At 26.3% G+C, this 22,071-nt stretch overlaps 6 protein-coding genes across 11 annotated transcripts in view; 4 read left to right on the top strand and 2 right to left on the bottom strand.

Moving 5' to 3' along the window:
• The first annotated feature begins 828 nt into the window (after nt 1–828).
• Nucleotides 829–4,870, top strand: LOC122630695 (PMS1 protein homolog 1-like). The gene is made up of 12 exons (XM_043815482.1): nt 829–1,222; nt 1,387–1,507; nt 1,600–1,764; nt 1,832–2,106; nt 2,233–2,352; nt 2,532–2,678; nt 2,758–3,245; nt 3,329–3,638; nt 3,716–3,830; nt 3,966–4,281; nt 4,409–4,550; nt 4,654–4,870. Exons 1-12 carry the CDS (start codon nt 1,085–1,087, stop codon nt 4,744–4,746), a joined length of 2,430 nt encoding a protein of 809 aa, XP_043671417.1. The 5' UTR covers nt 829–1,084; the 3' UTR covers nt 4,747–4,870.
• A 338-nt stretch (nt 4,871–5,208) lies between these two features.
• LOC122628663 (leucine-zipper-like transcriptional regulator 1) lies at nt 5,209–8,931 on the top strand. 2 transcript variants are annotated; one of them, XM_043811164.1, is made up of 11 exons: nt 5,212–5,563; nt 5,785–6,093; nt 6,173–6,287; nt 6,353–6,519; nt 6,600–6,801; nt 6,866–7,225; nt 7,313–7,763; nt 7,821–7,999; nt 8,068–8,352; nt 8,440–8,564; nt 8,686–8,931. In XM_043811164.1, the coding sequence occupies exons 1-10, from the start codon at nt 5,457–5,459 to the stop codon at nt 8,557–8,559; spliced, it is 2,295 nt and encodes a 764-aa protein (XP_043667099.1). In that variant the 5' UTR covers nt 5,212–5,456; the 3' UTR covers nt 8,560–8,564; nt 8,686–8,931. The 2 variants fall into 2 exon arrangements, with proteins under 2 accessions (XP_043667109.1, XP_043667099.1); XM_043811174.1 differs by lacking the exons at nt 8,440–8,564; nt 8,686–8,931 and having other exon boundaries at nt 5,209–5,563; nt 7,821–7,958; nt 8,068–8,198.
• Nucleotides 8,027–10,834, bottom strand: LOC122628672 (ketohexokinase-like). 2 transcript variants are annotated; one of them, XM_043811187.1, is made up of 4 exons: nt 10,440–10,834; nt 10,045–10,369; nt 9,704–9,975; nt 8,027–9,632 (listed from the first exon to the last, which is right to left on the bottom strand). In XM_043811187.1, exons 1-4 carry the CDS (start codon nt 10,547–10,549, stop codon nt 9,251–9,253), a joined length of 1,089 nt encoding a protein of 362 aa, XP_043667122.1. In that variant the 5' UTR covers nt 10,550–10,834; the 3' UTR covers nt 8,027–9,250. The 2 variants fall into 2 exon arrangements, with proteins under 2 accessions (XP_043667122.1, XP_043667128.1); XM_043811193.1 differs by having other exon boundaries at nt 10,045–10,376; nt 10,440–10,833.
• Nucleotides 10,835–11,378: 544 nt separating this feature from the next.
• On the top strand, nt 11,379–12,551 carry LOC122631088 (calcium load-activated calcium channel). The gene is made up of 4 exons (XM_043816335.1): nt 11,379–11,684; nt 11,812–11,889; nt 11,967–12,286; nt 12,355–12,551. Exons 1-4 carry the CDS (start codon nt 11,624–11,626, stop codon nt 12,445–12,447), a joined length of 552 nt encoding a protein of 183 aa, XP_043672270.1. The 5' UTR covers nt 11,379–11,623; the 3' UTR covers nt 12,448–12,551.
• Nucleotides 12,552–13,180: 629 nt separating this feature from the next.
• LOC122633136 (symplekin) lies at nt 13,181–19,081 on the top strand. 2 transcript variants are annotated; one of them, XM_043820693.1, is made up of 17 exons: nt 13,181–13,308; nt 13,392–13,519; nt 13,940–14,136; nt 14,295–14,528; nt 14,605–14,891; nt 14,976–15,205; nt 15,305–15,490; nt 15,578–16,023; nt 16,132–16,404; nt 16,491–16,674; nt 16,774–17,015; nt 17,091–17,269; nt 17,331–17,491; nt 17,582–17,717; nt 17,808–18,172; nt 18,255–18,332; nt 18,486–19,081. In XM_043820693.1, the coding sequence occupies exons 2-17, from the start codon at nt 13,466–13,468 to the stop codon at nt 18,570–18,572; spliced, it is 3,339 nt and encodes a 1,112-aa protein (XP_043676628.1). In that variant the 5' UTR covers nt 13,181–13,308; nt 13,392–13,465; the 3' UTR covers nt 18,573–19,081. The 2 variants fall into 2 exon arrangements, with proteins under 2 accessions (XP_043676628.1, XP_043676634.1); XM_043820699.1 differs by having other exon boundaries at nt 13,198–13,308; nt 13,427–13,519.
• Nucleotides 19,082–21,674: 2,593 nt separating this feature from the next.
• Nucleotides 21,675–22,071, bottom strand: part of LOC122633167 (17-beta-hydroxysteroid dehydrogenase 13-like) — a 2,376-nt gene continuing 1,979 nt past the window's right edge. For all 3 annotated transcript variants that reach the window (XM_043820786.1, XM_043820765.1, XM_043820776.1), the window contains exon 8: nt 21,675–21,970. In XM_043820786.1, the coding sequence (XP_043676721.1) occupies nt 21,904–21,970 (67 nt within the window). In that variant the 3' untranslated portion in view covers nt 21,675–21,903. The remainder of the gene's footprint in view (nt 21,971–22,071) is intronic.

Raw genomic sequence — 22,071 nt, 5'->3', positions numbered from 1 at the left:
AGTCTAACAAAAGGTACATCTATTTTTGATTTAACTTATACTCTCGTGAATTTACAAAGTGATTTTACTCTTACTTTTATTTAATATATACGGTTAATATTTTCCTTCAAATACTTTCATAGAATTTCTTCTATTATCGATAAAATTAAATTATTTTAAATATGTGAAAAGAAAATTTTTAAATATCGTACAAAAAAATTTAATTCTACTATGTAGATACCTTGCTTTAATTCATTATTGTTTTTTTTTTTCCTGTATAATCCGTACGTAAGATATCTCAAAGGAACATTTTATTGCACAATAAAGTTTAAGATAAATTTGAAAAGCAAGGAAAGTAAAGGAAGACATAAGCATTTGCTTGCTATAACAAGCAATAGTCCATTGACCATTTCCAAGTGTTTTCTATGAATAGTAAAATCGATATGTACATAGGTAGAGTTCACGAACCCTTGTCTATGGCAACCACAAAAGCTTCGATCTTCTAAACCTGATTCTCAATGATGATTTCATAGAAACTCCTGTCTGGAATAAAATATAACTATATAAAGTCCGTATTAATTATTCATATAAATCATTTGTTCGCGAATTTTTAACATTTTTTAATTTCCTCCAACAAGTGTACAATTTTTACACCATATATGTTATTATAGAAATTATATATAACACATAAGTATGTTTTTTGCAATATAAAACATGTGTGAAATATTTCAAATTAGATAATAAATTTATTCTCCCGCCAAATTGTTTGAACATCATTATAGCCATCTTTAACAATCCAAAATCCCCAAATACTTGTCAAACATTTTGATATAATCGCTTGTATACTTGGAAAATAAGTTATACAATGGACAAAAATTTGTATTATTCTTTTCATTTTCCATTCAAAAATACCTTCTATAATATTACAAAATTATTTTAATTGATTATCTTAAAGACTATTATCGATATATTTATTTATATATTTATATCATTAAAACTTATACAAATACACGATTGTCTCGTGCGTGACTTCTTTCCTACCTATTTGATCAACACTGATTCTATGTCAAAATTTTAATTAAGCGGGAAAATAGGTCGTCCAAAAATGTCGATCACAAGCTTAGATGAAAATACAATAAGACTTGTAACTACTACACAAATTATAACATCCGTCTATAGTGCTGTTAAAGAATTGGTAGAAAATGCTTTTGATGCAAATGCAAAAAATATTGAAATTAATCTTGTACGTAGTTAAACTTAATTTATACAATTTTTTATATACATTGTGTTTACTTATATATGTATTTTATATATAAATATAATTAATTAAAATTTATGTCACAAAGAATGGATCAATTTTATATATCTATTTTAATTGTATGTTATAATATTTTTAATTATTATTAGGTTGATAATGGCACATCGCTAATAGAAGTAAAAGATGATGGGGATGGTATTTCAAATATAGATGCCTCATATATGGCTTTACCTTCCTGTACTTCCAAAATATCAAGTTTTGCAGATTTAGGTAATATTTATTATTATTATAAGAAAGCTTAATTGCTATTTTATATAATTTGAGTTAGTAATAATATTACCTTTTTTATCTTATTTATATAGGTATGCTAAAAACTTATGGATTTCGAGGTGAAGCATTAAATGCATTATGTAGAATCAGTGATGTTGTTATTATGACAAAAACAGATAAGGACGAGGTAGGCAGATTGTATAATATGGATAACAATGGAAATATTATTACATCAGAATTATATCCAAGACCCAGAGGTATAAAAATTTTATATTAATAATCATGTAATAAGTTTTTTTTACTTTATTTAGTCTTTTGTATTAGGTACAACGGTTCAAATCAAACAAATGTTTAAACAATTACCAGTAAGAAGAAAATTAATTACTGACAAAAAAAAATCAAATCAAGATATTAAATTAATAGAAACGTTGCTTAAAAGCTTTGGAATATGTAATTATACAGTGAGAATTAGTTATAAAGTAAATAATAATGTCGTATTCATGAAACCAAATCTAGATAGTATCAAAGAAGCAGCAGAATATATTCTTGGGAGCAAAGTCATATGTAATATGAAGTGGATTACTTATGAAGAAACTGAGGTATAAAAACATGATTTCATATTACAAGAATAAGGAAGTATATAGCATAGTCATTTGAAATACAATATATATAATCACTTGAAATATAATAAGTAATATTTTATGAAACGTTTTATGATATTTTAGGCTACAATACAATTAATGATTCCTGATAAAGAGATACAGGATATAAACGAAATTTGTCAAACTAATCATCATTATATTTTTATCAATAATCGTCCTATTAAATATAAAACCATTGAAAAGGTATGATTTTAATTGTACAAAGATTAATTAAGCTTTGATAGACTTTTATATTACAATTTTTTCATTATTACACATTATTTTCACTATAAAACAAAATATTGCTTAAAAACAATATATTTTATTCAAAGGAGAGCATTTGAATACATTTTTTGTTATTTTGTATTATTTTTTGTTATTAGGTAGTGAATGACATATTTTCAGAATATTTTAGTCACAAACTGTCAGTAAAAAAAAAACCAATATTTCTTGTACATATTTTGATGGATCCAATGGATGTTGACGTTAATTTAGAACCTAATAAAGATGCAGTACTTTTAAAAAATCAGGTATAATTTACAGATTGCATAAAAAATATAAATTATATATTATGATACATATATACAAAAATTTAAATATATATTCTAGCAAATAATTCTTGATGCTATAAATCAACTTTTAACAAATTTTTATGGTGTACAAAAGATGGAACAGAAAAGAAAAAATTCTGATGAAATAAGTAATTATGATCAAGATTACTCATCGATAACTAACGAAGATACTTCAAGAACAGAATTGCCTGTATGTAAAAGACGCAAAATTTTATCTAGTATGGATGAAAAAGAAATTGAAAGTATGAAAAAAGAAATTAAAAAAAGTATAAACAGAGTATTAGTTCCACAAAAATCTAATAAAAATACAACTGAGTTATTGAAACAGCATATTATCGAAGAAATACCCCATTGTGAAAACACGCTAAATAATTCAATAAGTACGGATGGGAAGAATAATATTTCTGAGGATGAATTACAAGCTATCACAAATTATTTAAACACTACATCAGCTTTACATAACTCAAATATACATAATATAGATACCAATTGTACAGATCATAATAAACTTAAACATAATTATATGTTAGTATAAATGTTATATAGAAAATAATTTTTAAAAGAATATGTGTTTAAAAAAGAAATTTAAATATTATATTTATTTTTAGCAACAATCCAATATATACCAATGATTCATTACTAAATGATTTGAATTCGACTGATGAAAAAAGTAACATTCAGGAGACTGTAAATTCATTAGATAATCAAATTGATATTTCAAATGAAAGTATTAGTCAATTACCTGTAGTGGACCTAGGTGAAGATTTTGAGTTTGATCTTATATTAAATGAAAGAAGTAATGTAAATACACATATTGAAAAGATACATGATATACAAAATAATGAAAAATCTAATAACTTAGCAAAAGAAAAGCACTCATTGGAAACATGGAGTAAAGGACATGTAGAGGGTTTAAAGGTATATCTATTTTTTTTAATTCAACAAAAAATAAATATGTATCATTTTACAACAAATATACTTTTATGTGATAATAGGGAGGTACAGATATAAAACCATTTACCGATTGTACAAACCATATATCATTAAGTAATAATTCTTACACTGCAGAGACAACATTTACAAAATTTGCAAAGGACATCAGATCGGAGAGTAAATATATTGCATCATTTTCCTTTTTATATTATTTATAAAATATCATATTTTTAATAATATCGTATTCTTTGTACTTTATTTGTATTATTTTATACTACAAGTAATTATAATAATTATAATAACTTTTTCTAGTAATAAAAGAAAATCCTAAATTATCAGCAGTAGAAGTTGCTCGTAAAATAACAGATATTTGGAAACATTTGCCATCTCAAGAACATGGCTATTATCAAGATCTTGTTCATGAAGAGAAAGCAAACAAAGAAAAAGCAAAAAATGACAAATCGAAGAAGAAACTTGATGAAGATGTCAAGAAAAATAAAAGACGACTGTTACGTATGCTTGAAAATATGAAAAACTCGAATACACAAAAGTCAGAAAATCTAGCAATGAGGACTACAATACCATGGAATATGAATATAGAAAAAATTACAAAAAGTTTCCAAAATAGGTAAATTATAAGCATGAGAAATTATAATTATTAAATTGCATGATATTTAATCATATAGAAAGCAAATTTATATCACAAAATTAATATTTTTATATTATGAAAAATTAACAATACTTTTATCTTTTAGATGTGATTATAATAATATTCATCATGTAGTAGGATCAATTAGTATAAATTTATGGATCATTCAAAATAGTGCACAACTTTGGTTACTAGATATTTCTCATATTTTAAAAGGTTTAAATATCACTGACCTGGTCATAGATAAGGTAATTTCCTCATTGCATTATTAACTATTTTTCTAGGCATTAATTTCATTTATTTTACTTTGATGTATAATCAACAACAGTTTTGATGCTTGTATATTTACAGATACAATCCCAAGATGTTGAAAAACTTTTTAAACAATGGATTTTAGAAAAAAAGGATATGTCAATGATATTTCCAATATACACATTGACATGAAATATATTTAATTTATATACACATTCATCAAACTGTAAATACATTAGATAATCAAATTTATTTTTTACCAGATGAAAGTATTAGTTAGACACCTGTAGTAGATTTAGGTGAAGATTTTAAGTTTGATTTTATATTAAATGAAAAAGTAATGTAATATGCTTATAATTTATATATACATTGTATACAAATATTTAACTAAAATTTAATATAATAGCAGTACTTATTACATTAAGGTTTTATTTATTATAATAAAATATAAAATATTTTATAAACTGAAAAATAAACAAAATATATTATATATTATTTTCCAAAAAATATATATTTAGACAAAACATTGTCAAAAAATGAGATAAAATTATTCGTACTTATATTGTAATCATTCTTATTAATTTTATAAATATCTTATAGGTTTATAATTATTGATTTTTCTATTTCATTAATGTCAGCGCGATCATCGCATGGCGCTTTGCGAGTATTGACGATTCACTACAAGTAGATATACAAAGTATGTAGATATACAAAGTTATATTATAGTTTCAAGAATTATATTTTTTAAATAAAAAATTAATATAACAAGAAGATTATATATATAATAAGATTAATTAAATATTTATTACAGATAAATAATGAGAAATAATTACTCTTAAAGAATATTATAGGTTAAATATGGTGTTGATATCATAAATTAATAATATCTTGAAAACATTAGAATGGATAATGTGACAACGGCAGAATGTTTGACACTTGATTTTGGACCTTTTGAAACTGTACATCGTTGGCAACGTATGCCTGAATGTGATGAATTTGTTGGTGCTAGGTAAATTTATTTTTAATAACCTATTCTTCCCGTCAAAGTTTAATTAATAAAATAATATTTATTTAAATCAATTTTTTTATATTTATTTGTAAATATCCATAAAAAATTAATATTATTTTCGTATTTACGTCAACTATGCAATTACAAATAATTACATTGAAGTTTTTATATACTTATATATTTATGCATAAAATAATATATAACAAGATTTGATTTAACAGACGTAGTAAACACACAGTTGTGGCATACAAAGATGCTATTTATGTCTTTGGTGGTGATAATGGCTCAAGAATGTTAAATGATCTATTACGCTTTGATGTAAAAGAAAAATCATGGGGTCGTGCATTTGCAACAGGAACTCCACCAGCACCACGTTATCATCATTCAGCAGTAGTACATGATGCTTCAATGTTTGTATTTGGTGGTTACACTGGTGATATACATTCAAATTCAAATCTTACTAATAAAAATGATCTTTTTGAATATCGTTTTTTAACTGGACAGTGGACAGAATGGAAATTTATTGGAGTGTATGTTATTATAATCTTAATCAATAATTGTATTTAATAGCAATCTTTTTAAATTTGATAAAAAAATATTCCATTGTAGAACACCTGTTGCAAGATCTGCACATGGTGCTGCTGTATATGACAATAAATTATGGATTTTTGCTGGCTATGATGGAAATGCAAGACTTAATGACATGTGGACAATATCTTTGTTGGTAAGATTTATATTTGAAATGAATTAATTATTTTCACTAGCTTGATAAATGTGTATTTTTTTTAGCCCGGTGATACACGCATTTGGGAGAAAGTAGCACAGTCCGGTGATTGCCCTCCAACTTGTTGTAACTTTCCTGTTGCTGTAGCTCGTGAATCTATGTTTGTATTTAGTGGACAAAGTGGAGCCAAAATTACCAACAGTCTTTTTCAATTTCATTTCAGAGAAAGACGGTAAATAAGTCTTTAACATTCTTTAATATTTATATAATATAAAATATATTCCATATTTATAATTATTCGATTTTTATTAGTTGGACCCGTATATCAACAGAACATATACTACGTGGTGCACCTCCACCACCTGCACGTAGATATGGTCACACAATGGTAAGCTTTGACAGGCATCTTTATGTTTTCGGTGGAGCAGCTGATTCAACTTTACCAAATGATCTTCACTGTTACGATCTGGATACACAAACTTGGAATATAGTACTACCATCTGCTGACAGTCAGGTTTGCTTAAAAATTATTTTTTATTATATTTACTGTTATATCACAATTATTATTACTATTACAGGTACCATCTGGTCGTCTTTTTCATGCTGCAGCAGTAATTGGAGAAGCTATGTTTATTTTTGGTGGTACAGTTGATAACAATGTACGTTCCGGAGAAACGTACAGATTTCAATTTTCTTCTTACCCTAAGTGCACTCTTCATGATGATTTTGGGAGACTATTAAATGCCCGTTTATTCTGTGATGTAGAATTTGTAGTGGGTGAAGGTGAAACAAAAATACCAGCACACATAGCTATGGTTGCAGCTCGTTCTCAATTTTTAAGAGCTCGCATTAGGCAAGCACATGAAAAAAGAGAAAAACATTTGGAAGAAGTTTTAGGTTCTGCAGATGTACCAGTTAAAGATTTACCTTTATTAGAGGTACTTTTAAATGTCTATCCATTTAAAAATATGTATATATATATATATATATATATATAAAACGACAATAAAATGTTATTCTTGTAGGTAAAATTAAAAGATGCTGTTCCGGAAGCTTTTGAAATGGTATTAAATTATATCTACACGGATCGTATTGATCCTACAAAACGGTTTGAGGATACATCAAATAGTCGATTTGATGATCCTTTAAACAATGGTATCGTCCTTCTTATGATGGATGTTTATCGCCTTGCAGTTCAATTTAACATGAAACGTTTAGAACAATTATGTGTGCATTATCTAGAAGCTACTATAAGTCATGCAAACGTATTGGAAGCATTACATAATGCTGCACATTTGAAGTTATATTTCATTAAAGAATTTTGTCTTAGTTTTATAGTAAAAGAAAGTAATTACAATCAAATCGTTATGAGTCAAGAATTTGAAACATTGGATCAACCATTGATGGTAGAAATTATTAGAAGGCGACAAGTGCCACAAACGAGAAACTTTTCAAAACAATATGAATCTGGTACAGGTATGTTTCTTTGAAATAAATATCAAATATTTTTCAATAATAATTGATTTTTATTAGGAACAACTTTAGAACAAGATATGGAGGCATTTTTAATAAGTATTGGTAAAGAATTTTGTGATATAATTTTGATGTTGGATGGTGTGCCTATACCAGCCCACAAAGCTGTTCTCGCAGCACGATGCAGTTATTTTGAAGGCATGTTTCGCTCTTTCATGCCTGAAAATAATATTGTTAATGTGGGTAATAAATTTACTATTAAATCAAAATAACATAGTTTATTTATAATATTAATAATTTATTGCAGATACAAATTGGCGAGATGATACCATCAGCAGAATCATTTGCTTCTTTAATGAGATATATATATTATGCAGATGTTTCAATGCCCCCTGAAGATTCTTTGTATTTATTTACAGCTCCAGTTTTTTACGGTTTTACAAATAATCGGTTGCAAGCATTTTGCAAACAAAATCTTGAAATGAATGTTACTTTTGAAAATGTTATACAAATTTTAGAAGCTGCAGATAGAATGCAGGCTAGTGACATAAAAAAATATGCATTAAATCTTATAGTACATCATTTCAGTAAGGTAATTTATAATCTACATTTAAATAATGAATGCTATTATTACATACATAAATTTTATTATACAACATATATTATTTATATTTATAAGGTCGCAAGACTACCAAGATTGAAGCAATTGAGCAGAGAACTATTGCTGGATATATTAGAAGCATTGGCAGATAAACACAGTGAAGCAAGAACGTGTCAAGATATGACGAATGATTGCTGATAAATGTAAGCATTGAATTAGTATTTACATGATTCGTATATACATTTGTTTTTAACCATTCAAATTAATAAATATATAGTTCATTATAAGCAATCAGGTATATTTACCATTGTTTATTATTTTCAGGATTCTAATTAACACATTTTATATACAATGTATATAAAGATTATATGTTAGTATTGTATTGTATCAAATTGTACTGCTGTTCATAATTGGCGAAGATCCCACTGAATAACTGTGTACAAGTGATCTTATCCATTTAAAGAATCATCACATAATGCAACAACCATTTTTATATACTCTGTATAATTATATATTTATGTCATTATATGATAATGTACAAATTTATAATAATTTTTCAATTTTTACATATTATTATAAAATCATTTACAAATAATGCTCTCATATCTCATCACATTATTTCTAAATATCAATTATTATTATGACATTTATGATAAAATATTTTATAAAGTCAACATGATGGCATCTGAAAAATAGACACGATATCCCTTGGTGCTGACCTTTACTCCCAGATCTGATATTACAGAACCCTTCATTATATGTCAAATATCAAATATTACATGTAAAAATATTCAATTCGTTTAATTATTAAAACAAATCTGTATGATTAACATATTGCACTAAAAATAGTATTATATTTAATATGAAATTAGCATTTTTTTTTATAAATTTACTCGAATTTTGTAAATATCTTTTCAAGACCATCGTAACCTTTCATCCCTATTTTGGTACCAGCTACATGACAAGCAAAAGTTATAGCTGCTTGTAGTATATCTTGATTAATAAATTCTGTTTGACTAAATTTTGAATTTTTGATATCATGCTTTTTTAACTGACTTCTTTCAACAGGACTGTTTGAAGAACCCATGTTTTTATTTTCAGCAGAAATTTTTACTTTATTCAAATAATGTATAACCCCTGCATTAAATGTATCCCCAGCACCAAGAGTGTCTATTATTTTTTGTGGTGGGAAAGCTGGTGATTGTACTGTAACTCCGTCCGAAGTACGTGCCATTGCACCTCTATCACTCCAAGCACAAATAATAATTGTCCTAAAAAAGTATGTTAAAAAATACATACTATATTCCATATAATTAAAAATTCAGTTTCTTATTTCCTATACCCTGGTTTAGCCTCTGCACTAATATTTCTTAATGTTTCACTCATATTTTTATATCCTCTGCTTTGTGCGAAATCTTTTGATATAAATACTATATCAACATAAGGTAATAAATCTAATAATTCAGGTATAAATTTCTCTAGCTCCAAACTAATAGTAATAGTCATATTCCATGTATCAGTTTTTTCTATATTTTGCTCATTTAATAATTTTATAGACTTGTTGTAGCTTTCTATATATTGCATCATAGATAATACTTCTGTTATATTCCTGCCCTGAATATACAAAATAGTAATTAAAAACATTAATTTAAAAATATTAATCAAAATTAATTATATTCCTACTTCAAAGTGAATCCAGCTATAATTTTGCAATTTCAGTTGTATAAAATCTTTTAATGTCAATTCTGGTAAACCTGGATTATGGTGTAAAATCGTACGAGTTCCAGTACTTAAGCTCAGTATAACTGTTGATATAGGACATCCAATATTTTTTATCTTGGGACAATGTGAAAAATCAATATTATATTTTTTCATATCATTTTGTAAGTAATTAAAATGTTCTTCTGTACTAAATACTCCTAAAAATTCACACAAATTTCCTAATAAAGAAAGGACAGTGCATGTATTTGAACTATTTCCACCTCTTTGCCATTTATATTCAATAGACCTAAAAACTTTCATTCATAAATAATAACAAAATTAATAAATATTTTCTTGTGTTGCAAATTAACACACACTTTTGTTCACTATCCTCAAGAGGATAATATGTACATGTTTGTACAACATCAAGACAACTTAATCCAATAGCTAAAATTTTTGTATTACTAAACTCCATTGAAGAAGACATATTAATAATCTTGCTATAGAAATTTGGAATTATATCGCTATAACACAAACTTTGAATAATGAAATTGTAAATACAAAGTCTTTTAAGTAGTCTCCATTAAAAGTGACGAATAAGTCGTTCGTATTTTTCTGATCTTTCCAAATTATGTATAATTTATATATTCAGATAAATCATACAGTATAATATTTCATAAAAATAAATACTATTTTTTTATATTATCTGAATATGTTATGTAAATATGGTGCACATCAATCATTTTGAATTTCAGTAGAATCACTTTATCATATAGTTACGACATAAAAGTAATAAAAATGATATTAAGTATTTATATAGAATTTTAGGTTCTTAAGATTATATTTCTCAGATAAAATATTTTTACAATATTGATAAAGTAGTTAAGCAATACATACATATAAATTAACCTCGATTATAAATAAATACACATTAATATATTCTATTTACATGATTGCATATGTATATATGTTATAATATAAATATATGTTACAATGTCTTATAATAATATGTGTTATTTATTATAGTAAATATACATTTATTATAATGCTGAAGAAAATATTTTCAATTATGTGATTGGAAAGTTAAATGAAATAATCTTCTATGTATTGGTCATTAATCATCTCAAGTATCTAAAATTTTAATATCAGAGACAATTTCATTGGTCGCTACTGTGTAAAGAGGAATATTTGCTCGATTTTACAGAATTAAATTATTCGTTAAATAATAAGTTATAATTTATTTTGAATTTAGGTTTTATATTATGTTTTTATTTTAAATGAATAAGTGAAAATAATTTTTTCTTTCTGTACAATTAGGGAAAAAATTAATAAAATTACACAACCTAGTTTATTTTGATACCATCTGATACTACCAAAAATTTTTTCCGACATATTGCTGATGACTACTACAATCATGCATACCATACATACGTACATATGTGTGAAGTAATAATTCGACCGATTCAGTATTTGTTTCATATAAGACAATACTTTTCTTTCGATTCTATTGAATCATTTATATAAATTATTTGAATTAGGAAATCTATTTGTATTTAATAATATGTGGGCAGACACTATTTTAATTGTCTTCATTAGTGTATGTACAGCATTATTAGGCGAAGGTAAGTTTAAACCACTCTTACAATAAATTTTAATTTTTCATATAATGTTTTGTAGTATTATTTTATTTTTTCTCAGTTTATATTCTGAGTTTATATTGTCATATTATTTTTGCTCTTATATTTCCAGGATTAACATGGTTGATGGTGTACAGAACTGAAAAATATCAGAAATTAAAGGCAGAAGTAGAGAAACAAAGTAAAAAATGTATGATGTCAAATGGTATAATATAATAAAAATATATAATTTTTAATGCTACCATATAATCTGTACCTTATTTTTAGTGGAAAAAAGAAAAGAAGCTCATGGTGATTCATTAGATAAACAACAAAAAAAGAAGATAGAACGAGAAGAAGAAAGGCTAAAAAATAATAATAGAGATTTATCGCTTGTAAAAATGAAGTCTATGTTTGCAATTGGATTTGCATTTACTGCTCTTTTGAGTATGTTTAATAGTATATTTGATGGCAGAGTAGTAGCAAAATTGCCATTTGTACCAATAAGTTGGATACAAGGTTTATCACATAGAAATCTATCAGGCGATGATTATACAGAATGTTCTTTTATATTTCTGTATATACTTTGTACTATGAGCATTAGACAAGTATGTACAGACAATTGCACAAGTGAATCTAATATCACATATATTTAACATTTGTATTTCATTTTTAGAATATTCAAAAAATGCTTGGCTTTGCTCCTTCAAGAACAGCTAGCAAACAAAGTGGTAGTATCTTTGGACCACCACCTCAACAATTTAAATAATTTTAAATTATAAAAGAATAAATAAATTTATACATCATATGTTATTAATTATTTAAAAATATTTAAATATATTGAATTAATAAATTCAAGCATAATATTAATAACTATAATAATCAAATTTTACATCGTAGGTTGTATTATTTACATTGTAAATTTTACATTGTAAGTGTATGATATATATACAAAATTACGTACTATTGAAATCGATTTATCAAATCATTAATTACAAAATTATTAGGAAGATACAATTGATTATTTAATGTGATTTAGCAATAGAATATACAAAAATGGAAAACATTAGCTATTGAATTATTTTTCAATATTTAATTATATTCAATACTAAAAAGAAAAATTGTTTGCAGGATCATCACAATGTTATATTATACATTGTTGTAAATATAAATATAAGATTAAATTATCTGACCATATAATAATGTCTTAATTAATCCACCTAATGCTACAATAGTTTAAGATGAAGGTAATCACTAATTAAATAAAGTTTAGTTATATTAAAATACAAATTAGTTTCTTAATGAATAATAATATTTATTTATTGTTATTATTTATTGCTTTGATTATTAATTTTATAATTTTTACCATAGAATTTTGAAAAGCTTATTAAACATTTTAATTTAAAATATCAACGAGATAATTGGTTATCTTTTGCCGCTTAATTGGTAATATCCAATCACCGCTAACATATCTCTAGTTCTCTGCTAATAGTGAGAATTTAGTATAATTCTCAAGATGGCAGAAAAAGCGAAATTTTAGTAGACTGAGAATTACGTTGTTGTTTATTTATCATATATATGATACAATAAATAAGTAACGTTATAATATACGAAAAAAAATTTGTTTTTTGTAAATATATGCCTTACATGTTTTACTTTTAAACAATATAGTCTGTGTAACGTTAGTGGCCTTATGTGTATTTTTATTTGCAGTCTTAGAAAATAATTTCTTTACATCAAAATTTTAGGAAAAAACGTTTTTTATTTTGAAAATATTTACAAATAAGATGGATCCACGAATACATAGGAGATTAGAATCGGAAAAAGGGCCGGGCGATTTGGTCAGTAGTATAACCTCACATTTTAATTCGGCATTGAATACATATACACATGTTGACAATTGTATACATTATTATACTTGTATTCAATGCTATGTAGATATTTATTAATTTGACTATTTATATATTTTTTATAATATTGATATTTTGCATTACAAGAAAATAAAATTTTATTATAGTTATATATAATTGTTTCAAAACTATTTTTTGCAGAACAAAATGTATATTTAATTTTTTCTTTGAAAAATTCATATAATATGTATTATTATATTACTTTTTATTGACTAATTCGGTTCATTGTATTTTAATTTAAAATATGATCAATATATAATAATAAAAAAGTATTATCAATTTTATTTGATGATTATATTATTATTTAATGAAATGTTAATCAAATTTATAAAAAAATTTATGAATTTTCAGATTGTTGAATGGTTAAATGAAGCTTCTACGTGCCTTGCTGTAGATGTAAAAGTTTCTAATTTATGTAAAGTCCAAGAAATTTTATTTAACAAGGAACCTCAATTGCTTCCATTGTATTTGGATGAAACCATACAATTTTCTTTAGACAGAATTGCTGAAGTTAGAAAGACAGTTACAGGGTTTATTGAAGAAGCAGGGTAATTATTATTGCTATTTTTTCATAATATTTTATTATATTTTTATATATTATATCTTTATAAATTAATTATAAATATATTTTTATTAAATTAATTCATAAATAACTTTTATATTATATATCTACATATCTAAGATAAATACTAAATATAAATTTTAGGGTAAAACAACCAGAAACAATACCACGAATAGTTCCAGTATTATTAAGACTTGTTTCTGACAAAGCACCTTTAGTAGCTAAAAGAGCTCTTCGAGCTAGTGGAAGAATTCTTAGAGCAGCTTTAAAATGGATTTCTTATGCAGCTGTGGTAACATCAGAAATGGAAATGGCATGGACTCAACTTAGTTCTCTAAAAATTCAAATTATTAATATGATAGATAGTGATAATGATGGGTAAACATTCTGAATAGATTTAAGTACGGATATAAATAGATTTATAAAGTTATAATTAAAAAACATTGCATTACAGTATTAGAACACAAGCAGTAAAATTTTTAGAAGGAGTTGTTTTGATTCAAACTTATCCAGATGCAGATGCTCCAAAAAAACCAGATGATTTCTCTCTCGAAGATATTCCATTAACATTAAAAATAGCTCGTAGACGGAAATTAGAAGAAGAAGCGAATCATGTAATGGATTTACTAATTAAATTTCATGGATCCCCACATGTTAGTAGTGTCAATTTAATGACATGTATGGGTTCCTTGGCTTTAATTGCTAAAATTAGACCACAATTTATGTCTAGTGTAATTCAAGGTACTTGAATATGTTGATTTAATGAAGTAATAAAAATAACAGTAGAAAAAAGAAACATGAAGTAAATTAGATATATTTTATCAGCTTTACAGAAGTTACAACATGATTTACCTCCTACCTTGTCTGATTCTCAAGTTACAAGTGTACAGAAGCAGTTAAAACTTACTCTGCTTGGATTAATGAAACATCCATCTGGTATAGAATTTGCTTCAACTATTGCTAAGTTATTAGCTCAGCTTGGTGCCAAAGAACAGGAAATTATTAAAGCTTATCCTAAGCCAGAAGATGTCAGACGCATTAAAAAACGTCAACAAGTAAATTAAATTTTAATTAAATATTCTAACTTATAATATCTAACTTAATACAGTATTTAATATAATATTTAAATATTTTTCTATTGTTATTTTACATAGGAAGCAGCAATTGCAATTGCTGCTAAGCGTGCAAAAATTGATACTCCTTTAATACTTGAAGAAACTGAAGCAGTAGCAAGTCCAGTTCCAGTACCCAAATTACCAGAGTTAATTGAACTTTCTGAAAGTTTTATAGCAGAAAGATTAAGTGTAGAAATAGCCACAGAATTAGTAATGGATAGTATGGTATGTACATTTTTATATAAGAAAATATATCATAATATATTCAATAAAATAATTGAAATATTATAATGTATTCAATATTTTTAATAGGCATGGGTTCCAGATACTATGACAACAATTTTTCAAAGAGAATATCAACCAACTTCAACAACAGATATAAATGTACAATGTCAAACGATTGCAAAACTTTTAGCTGCACAAATTAAACAAGCAAAAGCGAAGAAAAATAAAAAAGATGCCAAAGATGAGGATGCTGTAATGGAAGATTTGATAAAAAATCCAACTATTAGCGTAGCCGAAGCAAAACGAGAACGAAAACGTGAGAAAGATAGAGAAAAGGAAAAAGAGGCAAAAGCATCATTAGAAGCACATGAAAAATCGCTTGCCAAAGCAAGGAATCGTTTGAAATCTTTAAAATTATCAGAAGTTACAAAACCACTTACTAAGGATGGAAAGGAAACAATGCTGTTAATGGCAGTTAACAGAATTCTGCTTGCAGAAAAAGTTGCAGTTCTTGGTGGTGTTTCTGCTGTAAGGTATAATGATTAATGATATTAATATGAAGAAATAATACAAATAAAGAACAAATAAAGTGATATGAAAAGTAAAAAAATATGATATATAACAAAGTATTGATGTTGTAGGTCAAAAATCTTAACAACTTTAGCAGCAACTTTTAATCCATATATTAAAGAAGCAGTACTACATTATATTACAGATGATATGAGAAATCGCCTAGATTTAGCCTTAGGCTGGTTGTATGAGGAATATGCCTTATTACAAGGTTTTCAAAGGCGAACAACATTAAGTACAAAACCACAAGAAGCACCACATCAAGCCTACAATTTCTTGTTATGTACTTTAGTTTCTGCAATAGACTTAGTTCAAGGAAAGGATCGTGACACTTTATTGTATAGGTAATAATTGTTTACTTGTCATATGCTAATTTTGTTATATTAGATAATATTATATTAAAATTGAACATAATCATACTTCGCGATAGATTGTACTTAGAAGCACCTTTGATAACGGAAGATGCAGTGGAGGCTTTGAAGATGGTTTCTTCAGACGAAACAAGAGGTCTTGCACCATTGCAACTTTTGAAAGAAATGGTTATCAGAAGACCTACAAAACAGTTAGTTTTTTTGAATGTACTATTATGTCATACAGGACACGAAAATAATGCGGTATGTTATTTTTATAATGATATTTCTATGAAATGTAGTATTATTAGCTAATTTATTTCTTGAAATTATATTCTGTGATATTATTCTTTGTTTTAATAGATAAGAGAGGTAGCAATACAATTGGTTTGTCAATTATATGGCCGACTCGAATTAAGCAAACTTATAGAGGAATATGCAGTTCTTTATTTAGGTTTTTTACGTTTGCAAACTCCTCCTGAAATAGTTTTTGGTCAAGATAGAGGAAGACCTCAAATAGAAAACCAATGGACAGAATCCACTACTAGAGCTTGCCTAGGATTATATCTTGCTTTATTAAGTGAACATCAAGATCTCATTCATGAGTTAGTTCTCTCATATGAGTTTTCTCAAATTTTTATGTGAGATCAAAATAGAAAATGTAATATTTATTCCATTAGGTTAGCAAGAGTTTATACATCGATGGGAGCTGATGTAAAACGTATGGTTCTCAGATTAGTTGAAGGACCTGTAAGATCGTTAGGCATGGGTAGTCCGCAATTACTTGCACTTGTTGAAAATTGTCCAAAAGGAGCAGAGACTTTGGTCACTAGAATTATACACATTCTTACAGAAAAATGTGAGTAAATTGAAAGTTTGATCTATTCCATATGATTTATAATATATTATTTTATATGCAGCTATTCCAAGCGCAGAATTAGTAGCAAGAGTACGAGAATTATATCAAACAAGAGTCTCAGATGTAAGATTTCTAATACCTGTTTTAAATGGCTTGACCAAAAAAGAAGTTATTGCTGCTCTTCCCAAACTAATAAAATTGAACCCTATTGTTGTCAAAGAGGTAAATATCTTTATCTCGAAGTTGACTCGTGAATAGTTTTTAGTTAATGCTAAAATATCAAATGTACAAAATTTAATTGTATTTGTATAGGTATTTAATAGACTTCTTGGTACACATAACAATGATAGTGGTGTACCACATACATCTCCAATCACGCCTGCAGAATTATTGATAGCTTTACATAATATTGATCCTAGCAAAGCAGAATTGAAAACTGTTATAAAAGGTTTATTATTTTATTAATTCATTATATTAGTTATATTAGTATACTTAATATTTTCCTCTTTATTTAATTATAAATTATATTAATTTACAGCAACTTCTTTATGCTTTGCGGAAAATCAAGTTTACACACAAGAAACTGTTGCCGTTGTAATACAACATCTAATGGAAATGACGCCCTTACCTACGTTATTAATGCGTACTGTTATACAGAGCTTAGCTCTTTATCCTAGACTTAGTGGATTTGTTATGAATATTCTTCAGCGCTTGATACTTAAACAAGTATGGAAACAACCCAAAGTTTGGGAAGGTTTCGTTAAATGCTGCGAACGTACAAAGCCACAGAGTTTTGCTGTTATTTTACAGTTACCACCAACACAATTATCTGAAGCATTAAAAATGGCTCCAAATTTAAGAGCACCTTTGTTAGCTCATGTTGAAGCATTTGCTGAAAATCAGGTAATTTTAGTAATTTATGTATAATAGTGATATTTTCTTTTATATCTAATAGCATTTGTTATTAATTATGTGTATATTACAGAAGGCACACATTCCACAGTCCATAATGGATGTTATACAAGGCAAATCACTATGTGATATGCATGATGAATTTGATATTGTAAATATATTTTTATTATAACTGTAGAAATTGTCATCTCTGGTACATTTTACGCATTACATTTAATTTAATAATTAAAAATAATTTAATTTATTATAAAAATAATTATTATAATAATTTAAATATTTTATATACTTTAAATTTTATTTCTAGGCACCTCCTGGTGATTATCCATCTGAACAAAAAACAGATACAACAGAAACGGATTTATCAGAACCAGCACCCCCTGGTTTAGACTAGCATAAATTTATTCCAATTTTAGGATCTGAAGCATCTCCATTTAAGTATTCCAATTTTAATGAATTCTCATTATGAACCATAATTTATTTTCATCGTAAATACTTCAAATATGATATCTTTTTATAATATGATATCAATATTCTTTAATTCAAGCAGAATTCTTTCATAATTGACAGTATAAATTTATCTGTATGTCAAGGAAAATGCACTTTATTTGTGTTCATAATATTGTGCTATGTTGATTAATATTTTACGTACGCAAAATACTGAATATTTTATAAAATTCTTCATATTTATCATACATATATAACATAAAACGGATGGATGTATATTACTTAGTAGATGACATCTGTTGAATGTACTCTTGGAAAAATGCTCTATATCTTTTATAGACAACGTCCGTATATAAATATGATGCTAGAAGAGTTGAAATTCGTAATCATACCACTGTAATATGAAAATTATTTTATAAAAATTACAAACTAGAAGAATATAAATTTTATGAAGTTTTTTCAGAGTTATTTACTTTTGTAAATAATTTAAAGAGGTTTCATATTATTGACACTATTTTTGATTGCAGACACTATAAATATTTTATCATCTATCTTATCTTTTAATATATATATATACACACATATATATATATGTTCGTTTTAATTTATTTTCTTAGTTTATCTTAATAATCATATTATTTGAAAGGCTTTCTTTTGCATTGTCTATTTTAGATGAATGAAAGAAAAATCAGTTATTATTTCCAAATTCTTATATTAAAGTGTATATTATATTTATCCTTTTATTCTTAAAAATTTATTATTAATAAGAGTATGTGAGAATTTGTGCGCGAAAACTATTAATTATAAATAATATGATTAGACCTGTATCATATTACTATTTTTTTAGTTATAATCAGAATATAATGCTTTTAATGCTTTTTTTAATGATTTTCATAAATTGAATATATGAAAGTTAAAAGCAAATATATATTTAAGTGTCTCAAATATCAAATTTATAAAATCAAATTTGGAAATCTAGAAATTGGAAAAGATAAAGAAGAAAAAATAAAATTCATTACATAAAATATCATATTTCTTAGATTCATTTTTGCAATGATATTTTATCTCTAATGCAATTTACAAGGTCCTAGTAAAGTGCAATGTGGCGTTTTGTTCAATCTCTTTTCCAAACAACGATTGATAAGGAAGATTATTACCATTTCACCAGATGATAATTACAACTGTAACTGATTATTATTTACAATATGTAAACTGATTATTATTTAAGCAGTGCAATATTGACTGAAGGTTTCTATATGGTAACTACTGAAGACGTTACCTTTGCATTTATCCGCACAAGCGAATTTGTTCTCTGCGGATATATCATGACACGCACTATGTATATTCTCATGTATATCATGGAAACATCACCGAGCAAAAATGAAATTTGTGATCCTAATTATTCTCATAAACGTGGCGAACACATTCACTAATTACGGCTGCTTATGCACCAGCACGATACTTAACGATTGTGTCTAAAATGCACGTATAAGTACATACATTTTTAAATAAAGGGGAAATGTTACGTTCTACGCTAATAGACTATAAAACAAAAGATTATAAAATAAAAACTATAAATTACGATCCCAAATTTTTCTGGACATTATTACGAATAAGCGATATCTTATCTGTAAATTGAGTTGAATTAGAATTAAAATAGGGATCTACTTTGAGCGATATAATAATTAAATGTATATTTTAGTATAAATAAATATATATATATATACATATAAATATTTCTAATACTATTGTATATAAAAAGAGACATAACCTAAGTCAAGTTTAATGTATGAAGAGTGGGGGAATGACAGACGCCAACCATGTGTCAGACACGTGCGACGAGTCCATAAGGCCTCATCTCCATCAGCAGCACATAGCAGTCGCACCGAAAGAGAATCTCAGTGGACATCTCCGTCGCCAGCTATGGGGAGAACTACAACGAGCCAATGACGACACAGCGGCAAGCCACCCTTCGCTGATTGATCAACGCTTTCTATTTAACCAGCTGCTACACTTTCTCTTCGATTTTTCGGTTAGTCTTTTCCGATACAATTATTCCTTACGATTATTCAGTTCAGTTATTACTTTGATTTATTCTTAGTTTCTTTCCGATACAATTATTCGATTCTCTAAGTTCTGTTCCCATACGATTATTCTTTAAACGATTATTCTCTTCGATTATTCTTTAGACTAGTTTTCTATTACTAGCTGTTTCTATGATTATTATTCTCTTAAAACCAGTACAAATTGTTATTCTTGTTTAATTATATCAATTTATTATTATTGTTTTGAATAAATTAAGTATCATTGAAACAATATTGCCGAGACGTCATAAGATCAGAGGTAAATCGCAGCGCGCCCATTCGTCGAAAGCAAAGGTAGATGTCATCTTATTGGTTCGTGCACTCCGTTTTGCCTATCGTTAGATGCCAGTCCCGTGCCATAGAACTACATACAGCAGGTGAAAATTAAAAAGGCACGTAAACTCACGACACAGGAACTCCTCAAAAGAAATTTAATTTCTATGAAGTCCGTGCTTCGTGAGACATAACAAAAATGTCTTATACAATTTATATTTAAAAAAATTATAAGTTCAACGAATATATTAATGATTTTGTTGAGTTAATGAACAAGCTATATTCATTATAAGATATTTATAATAAATGTTTTTCTATTATATTATAAAAATGTATTATTAATTTTTGGATACATTCCTCATATGCTCAGAATAAAAATCATAAATGAAATAAGACGAAATTTTTTCTCGTAATTCGATAATTTTTCAAGATAATATTTTGACGTATATATATTTTTTAATGATATAACATAATATATTTTTTCCCTTTAGGATATAAATCGCATCGTCTTTTTATGTAGAAGAGGAGTAGAGCCCATCTTGCTCAATCATTCAATTTACTTCAGATAAATAAATAAATATTAAGAGTATATTTTATAAAGTGTATATAGTATTTAAAAATTATACAAAATTCGTGGAAATTCTTTTCTTAATAAATTTTTGATAAACGATGAACACAGCTAAGATTTTTTAATTGTTACTTAGGACAGTGACTTCGACAACACGTCAAGGTCAAGGTTATTGAAGCTGATTTCCTTAATATAAAACGTTATCCCTATATGAATATAAATTCAACAATATATTTATGATTTACATGAAATTAAAAAAATAGAAACGAAATATATCTATAACATTACATTGACCAAAAAAACTAGTAAAATATATCGTAGTATGTTGCAACAATATAGCCAATATTCTTATATCATCCGAAATCAACTCCAGTATCTAATAAGTCTCTCAACATGAAAGAAGCCTTCTTGGGTAACATTCTATAAATAAATACATAACATTTTTTTTTTAAGATACATATATATAAGCCATTCAGAGGTCAAAGCGTATATATATATATATATATATATATATATATATA

The sequence above is a fragment of the Vespula pensylvanica genome, chromosome 1 (genome assembly GCF_014466175.1).
Source record: "Vespula pensylvanica isolate Volc-1 chromosome 1, ASM1446617v1, whole genome shotgun sequence".
Classification (NCBI taxonomy): Eukaryota; Metazoa; Arthropoda; class Insecta; order Hymenoptera; family Vespidae; genus Vespula; species Vespula pensylvanica.
The sequence above is the reverse complement of the archived record's forward strand: the minus strand, read 5'-3'. Positions and strand labels throughout refer to the sequence as shown.

Coding starts and splice junctions, on each gene's coding strand:
- LOC122633136 (XM_043820693.1), top strand. CDS start 13,466: ATGGATCCACGAATACATAGGAGATTAGAATCGGAAAAAGGGCCGGGC. Junction 14,892..14,975: donor TATGTCTAGTGTAATTCAAG/GTACTTGAATAT, acceptor ATATTTTATCAG/CTTTACAGAAGTTACAACAT. Junction 15,491..15,577: donor AATTAGTAATGGATAGTATG/GTATGTACATTT, acceptor TATTTTTAATAG/GCATGGGTTCCAGATACTAT.
- LOC122630695 (XM_043815482.1), top strand. CDS start 1,085: ATGTCGATCACAAGCTTAGATGAAAATACAATAAGACTTGTAACTACT. Junction 2,679..2,757: donor CAGTACTTTTAAAAAATCAG/GTATAATTTACA, acceptor TATATATTCTAG/CAAATAATTCTTGATGCTAT. Junction 4,551..4,653: donor CTGACCTGGTCATAGATAAG/GTAATTTCCTCA, acceptor GTATATTTACAG/ATACAATCCCAAGATGTTGA.
- LOC122631088 (XM_043816335.1), top strand. CDS start 11,624: ATGTGGGCAGACACTATTTTAATTGTCTTCATTAGTGTATGTACAGCA. Junction 11,685..11,811: donor TACAGCATTATTAGGCGAAG/GTAAGTTTAAAC, acceptor TTATATTTCCAG/GATTAACATGGTTGATGGTG. Junction 12,287..12,354: donor GTACTATGAGCATTAGACAA/GTATGTACAGAC, acceptor TTTCATTTTTAG/AATATTCAAAAAATGCTTGG.
- LOC122628672 (XM_043811187.1), bottom strand. CDS start 10,549: ATGTCTTCTTCAATGGAGTTTAGTAATACAAAAATTTTAGCTATTGGA. Junction 9,976..10,044: donor ATAGCTGGATTCACTTTGAA/GTAGGAATATAA, acceptor TTGTATATTCAG/GGCAGGAATATAACAGAAGT. Junction 9,633..9,703: donor AGTGCAGAGGCTAAACCAGG/GTATAGGAAATA, acceptor ATACTTTTTTAG/GACAATTATTATTTGTGCTT.
- LOC122628663 (XM_043811164.1), top strand. CDS start 5,457: ATGGATAATGTGACAACGGCAGAATGTTTGACACTTGATTTTGGACCT. Junction 5,564..5,784: donor GATGAATTTGTTGGTGCTAG/GTAAATTTATTT, acceptor TTGATTTAACAG/ACGTAGTAAACACACAGTTG. Junction 6,094..6,172: donor GAATGGAAATTTATTGGAGT/GTATGTTATTAT, acceptor ATTCCATTGTAG/AACACCTGTTGCAAGATCTG.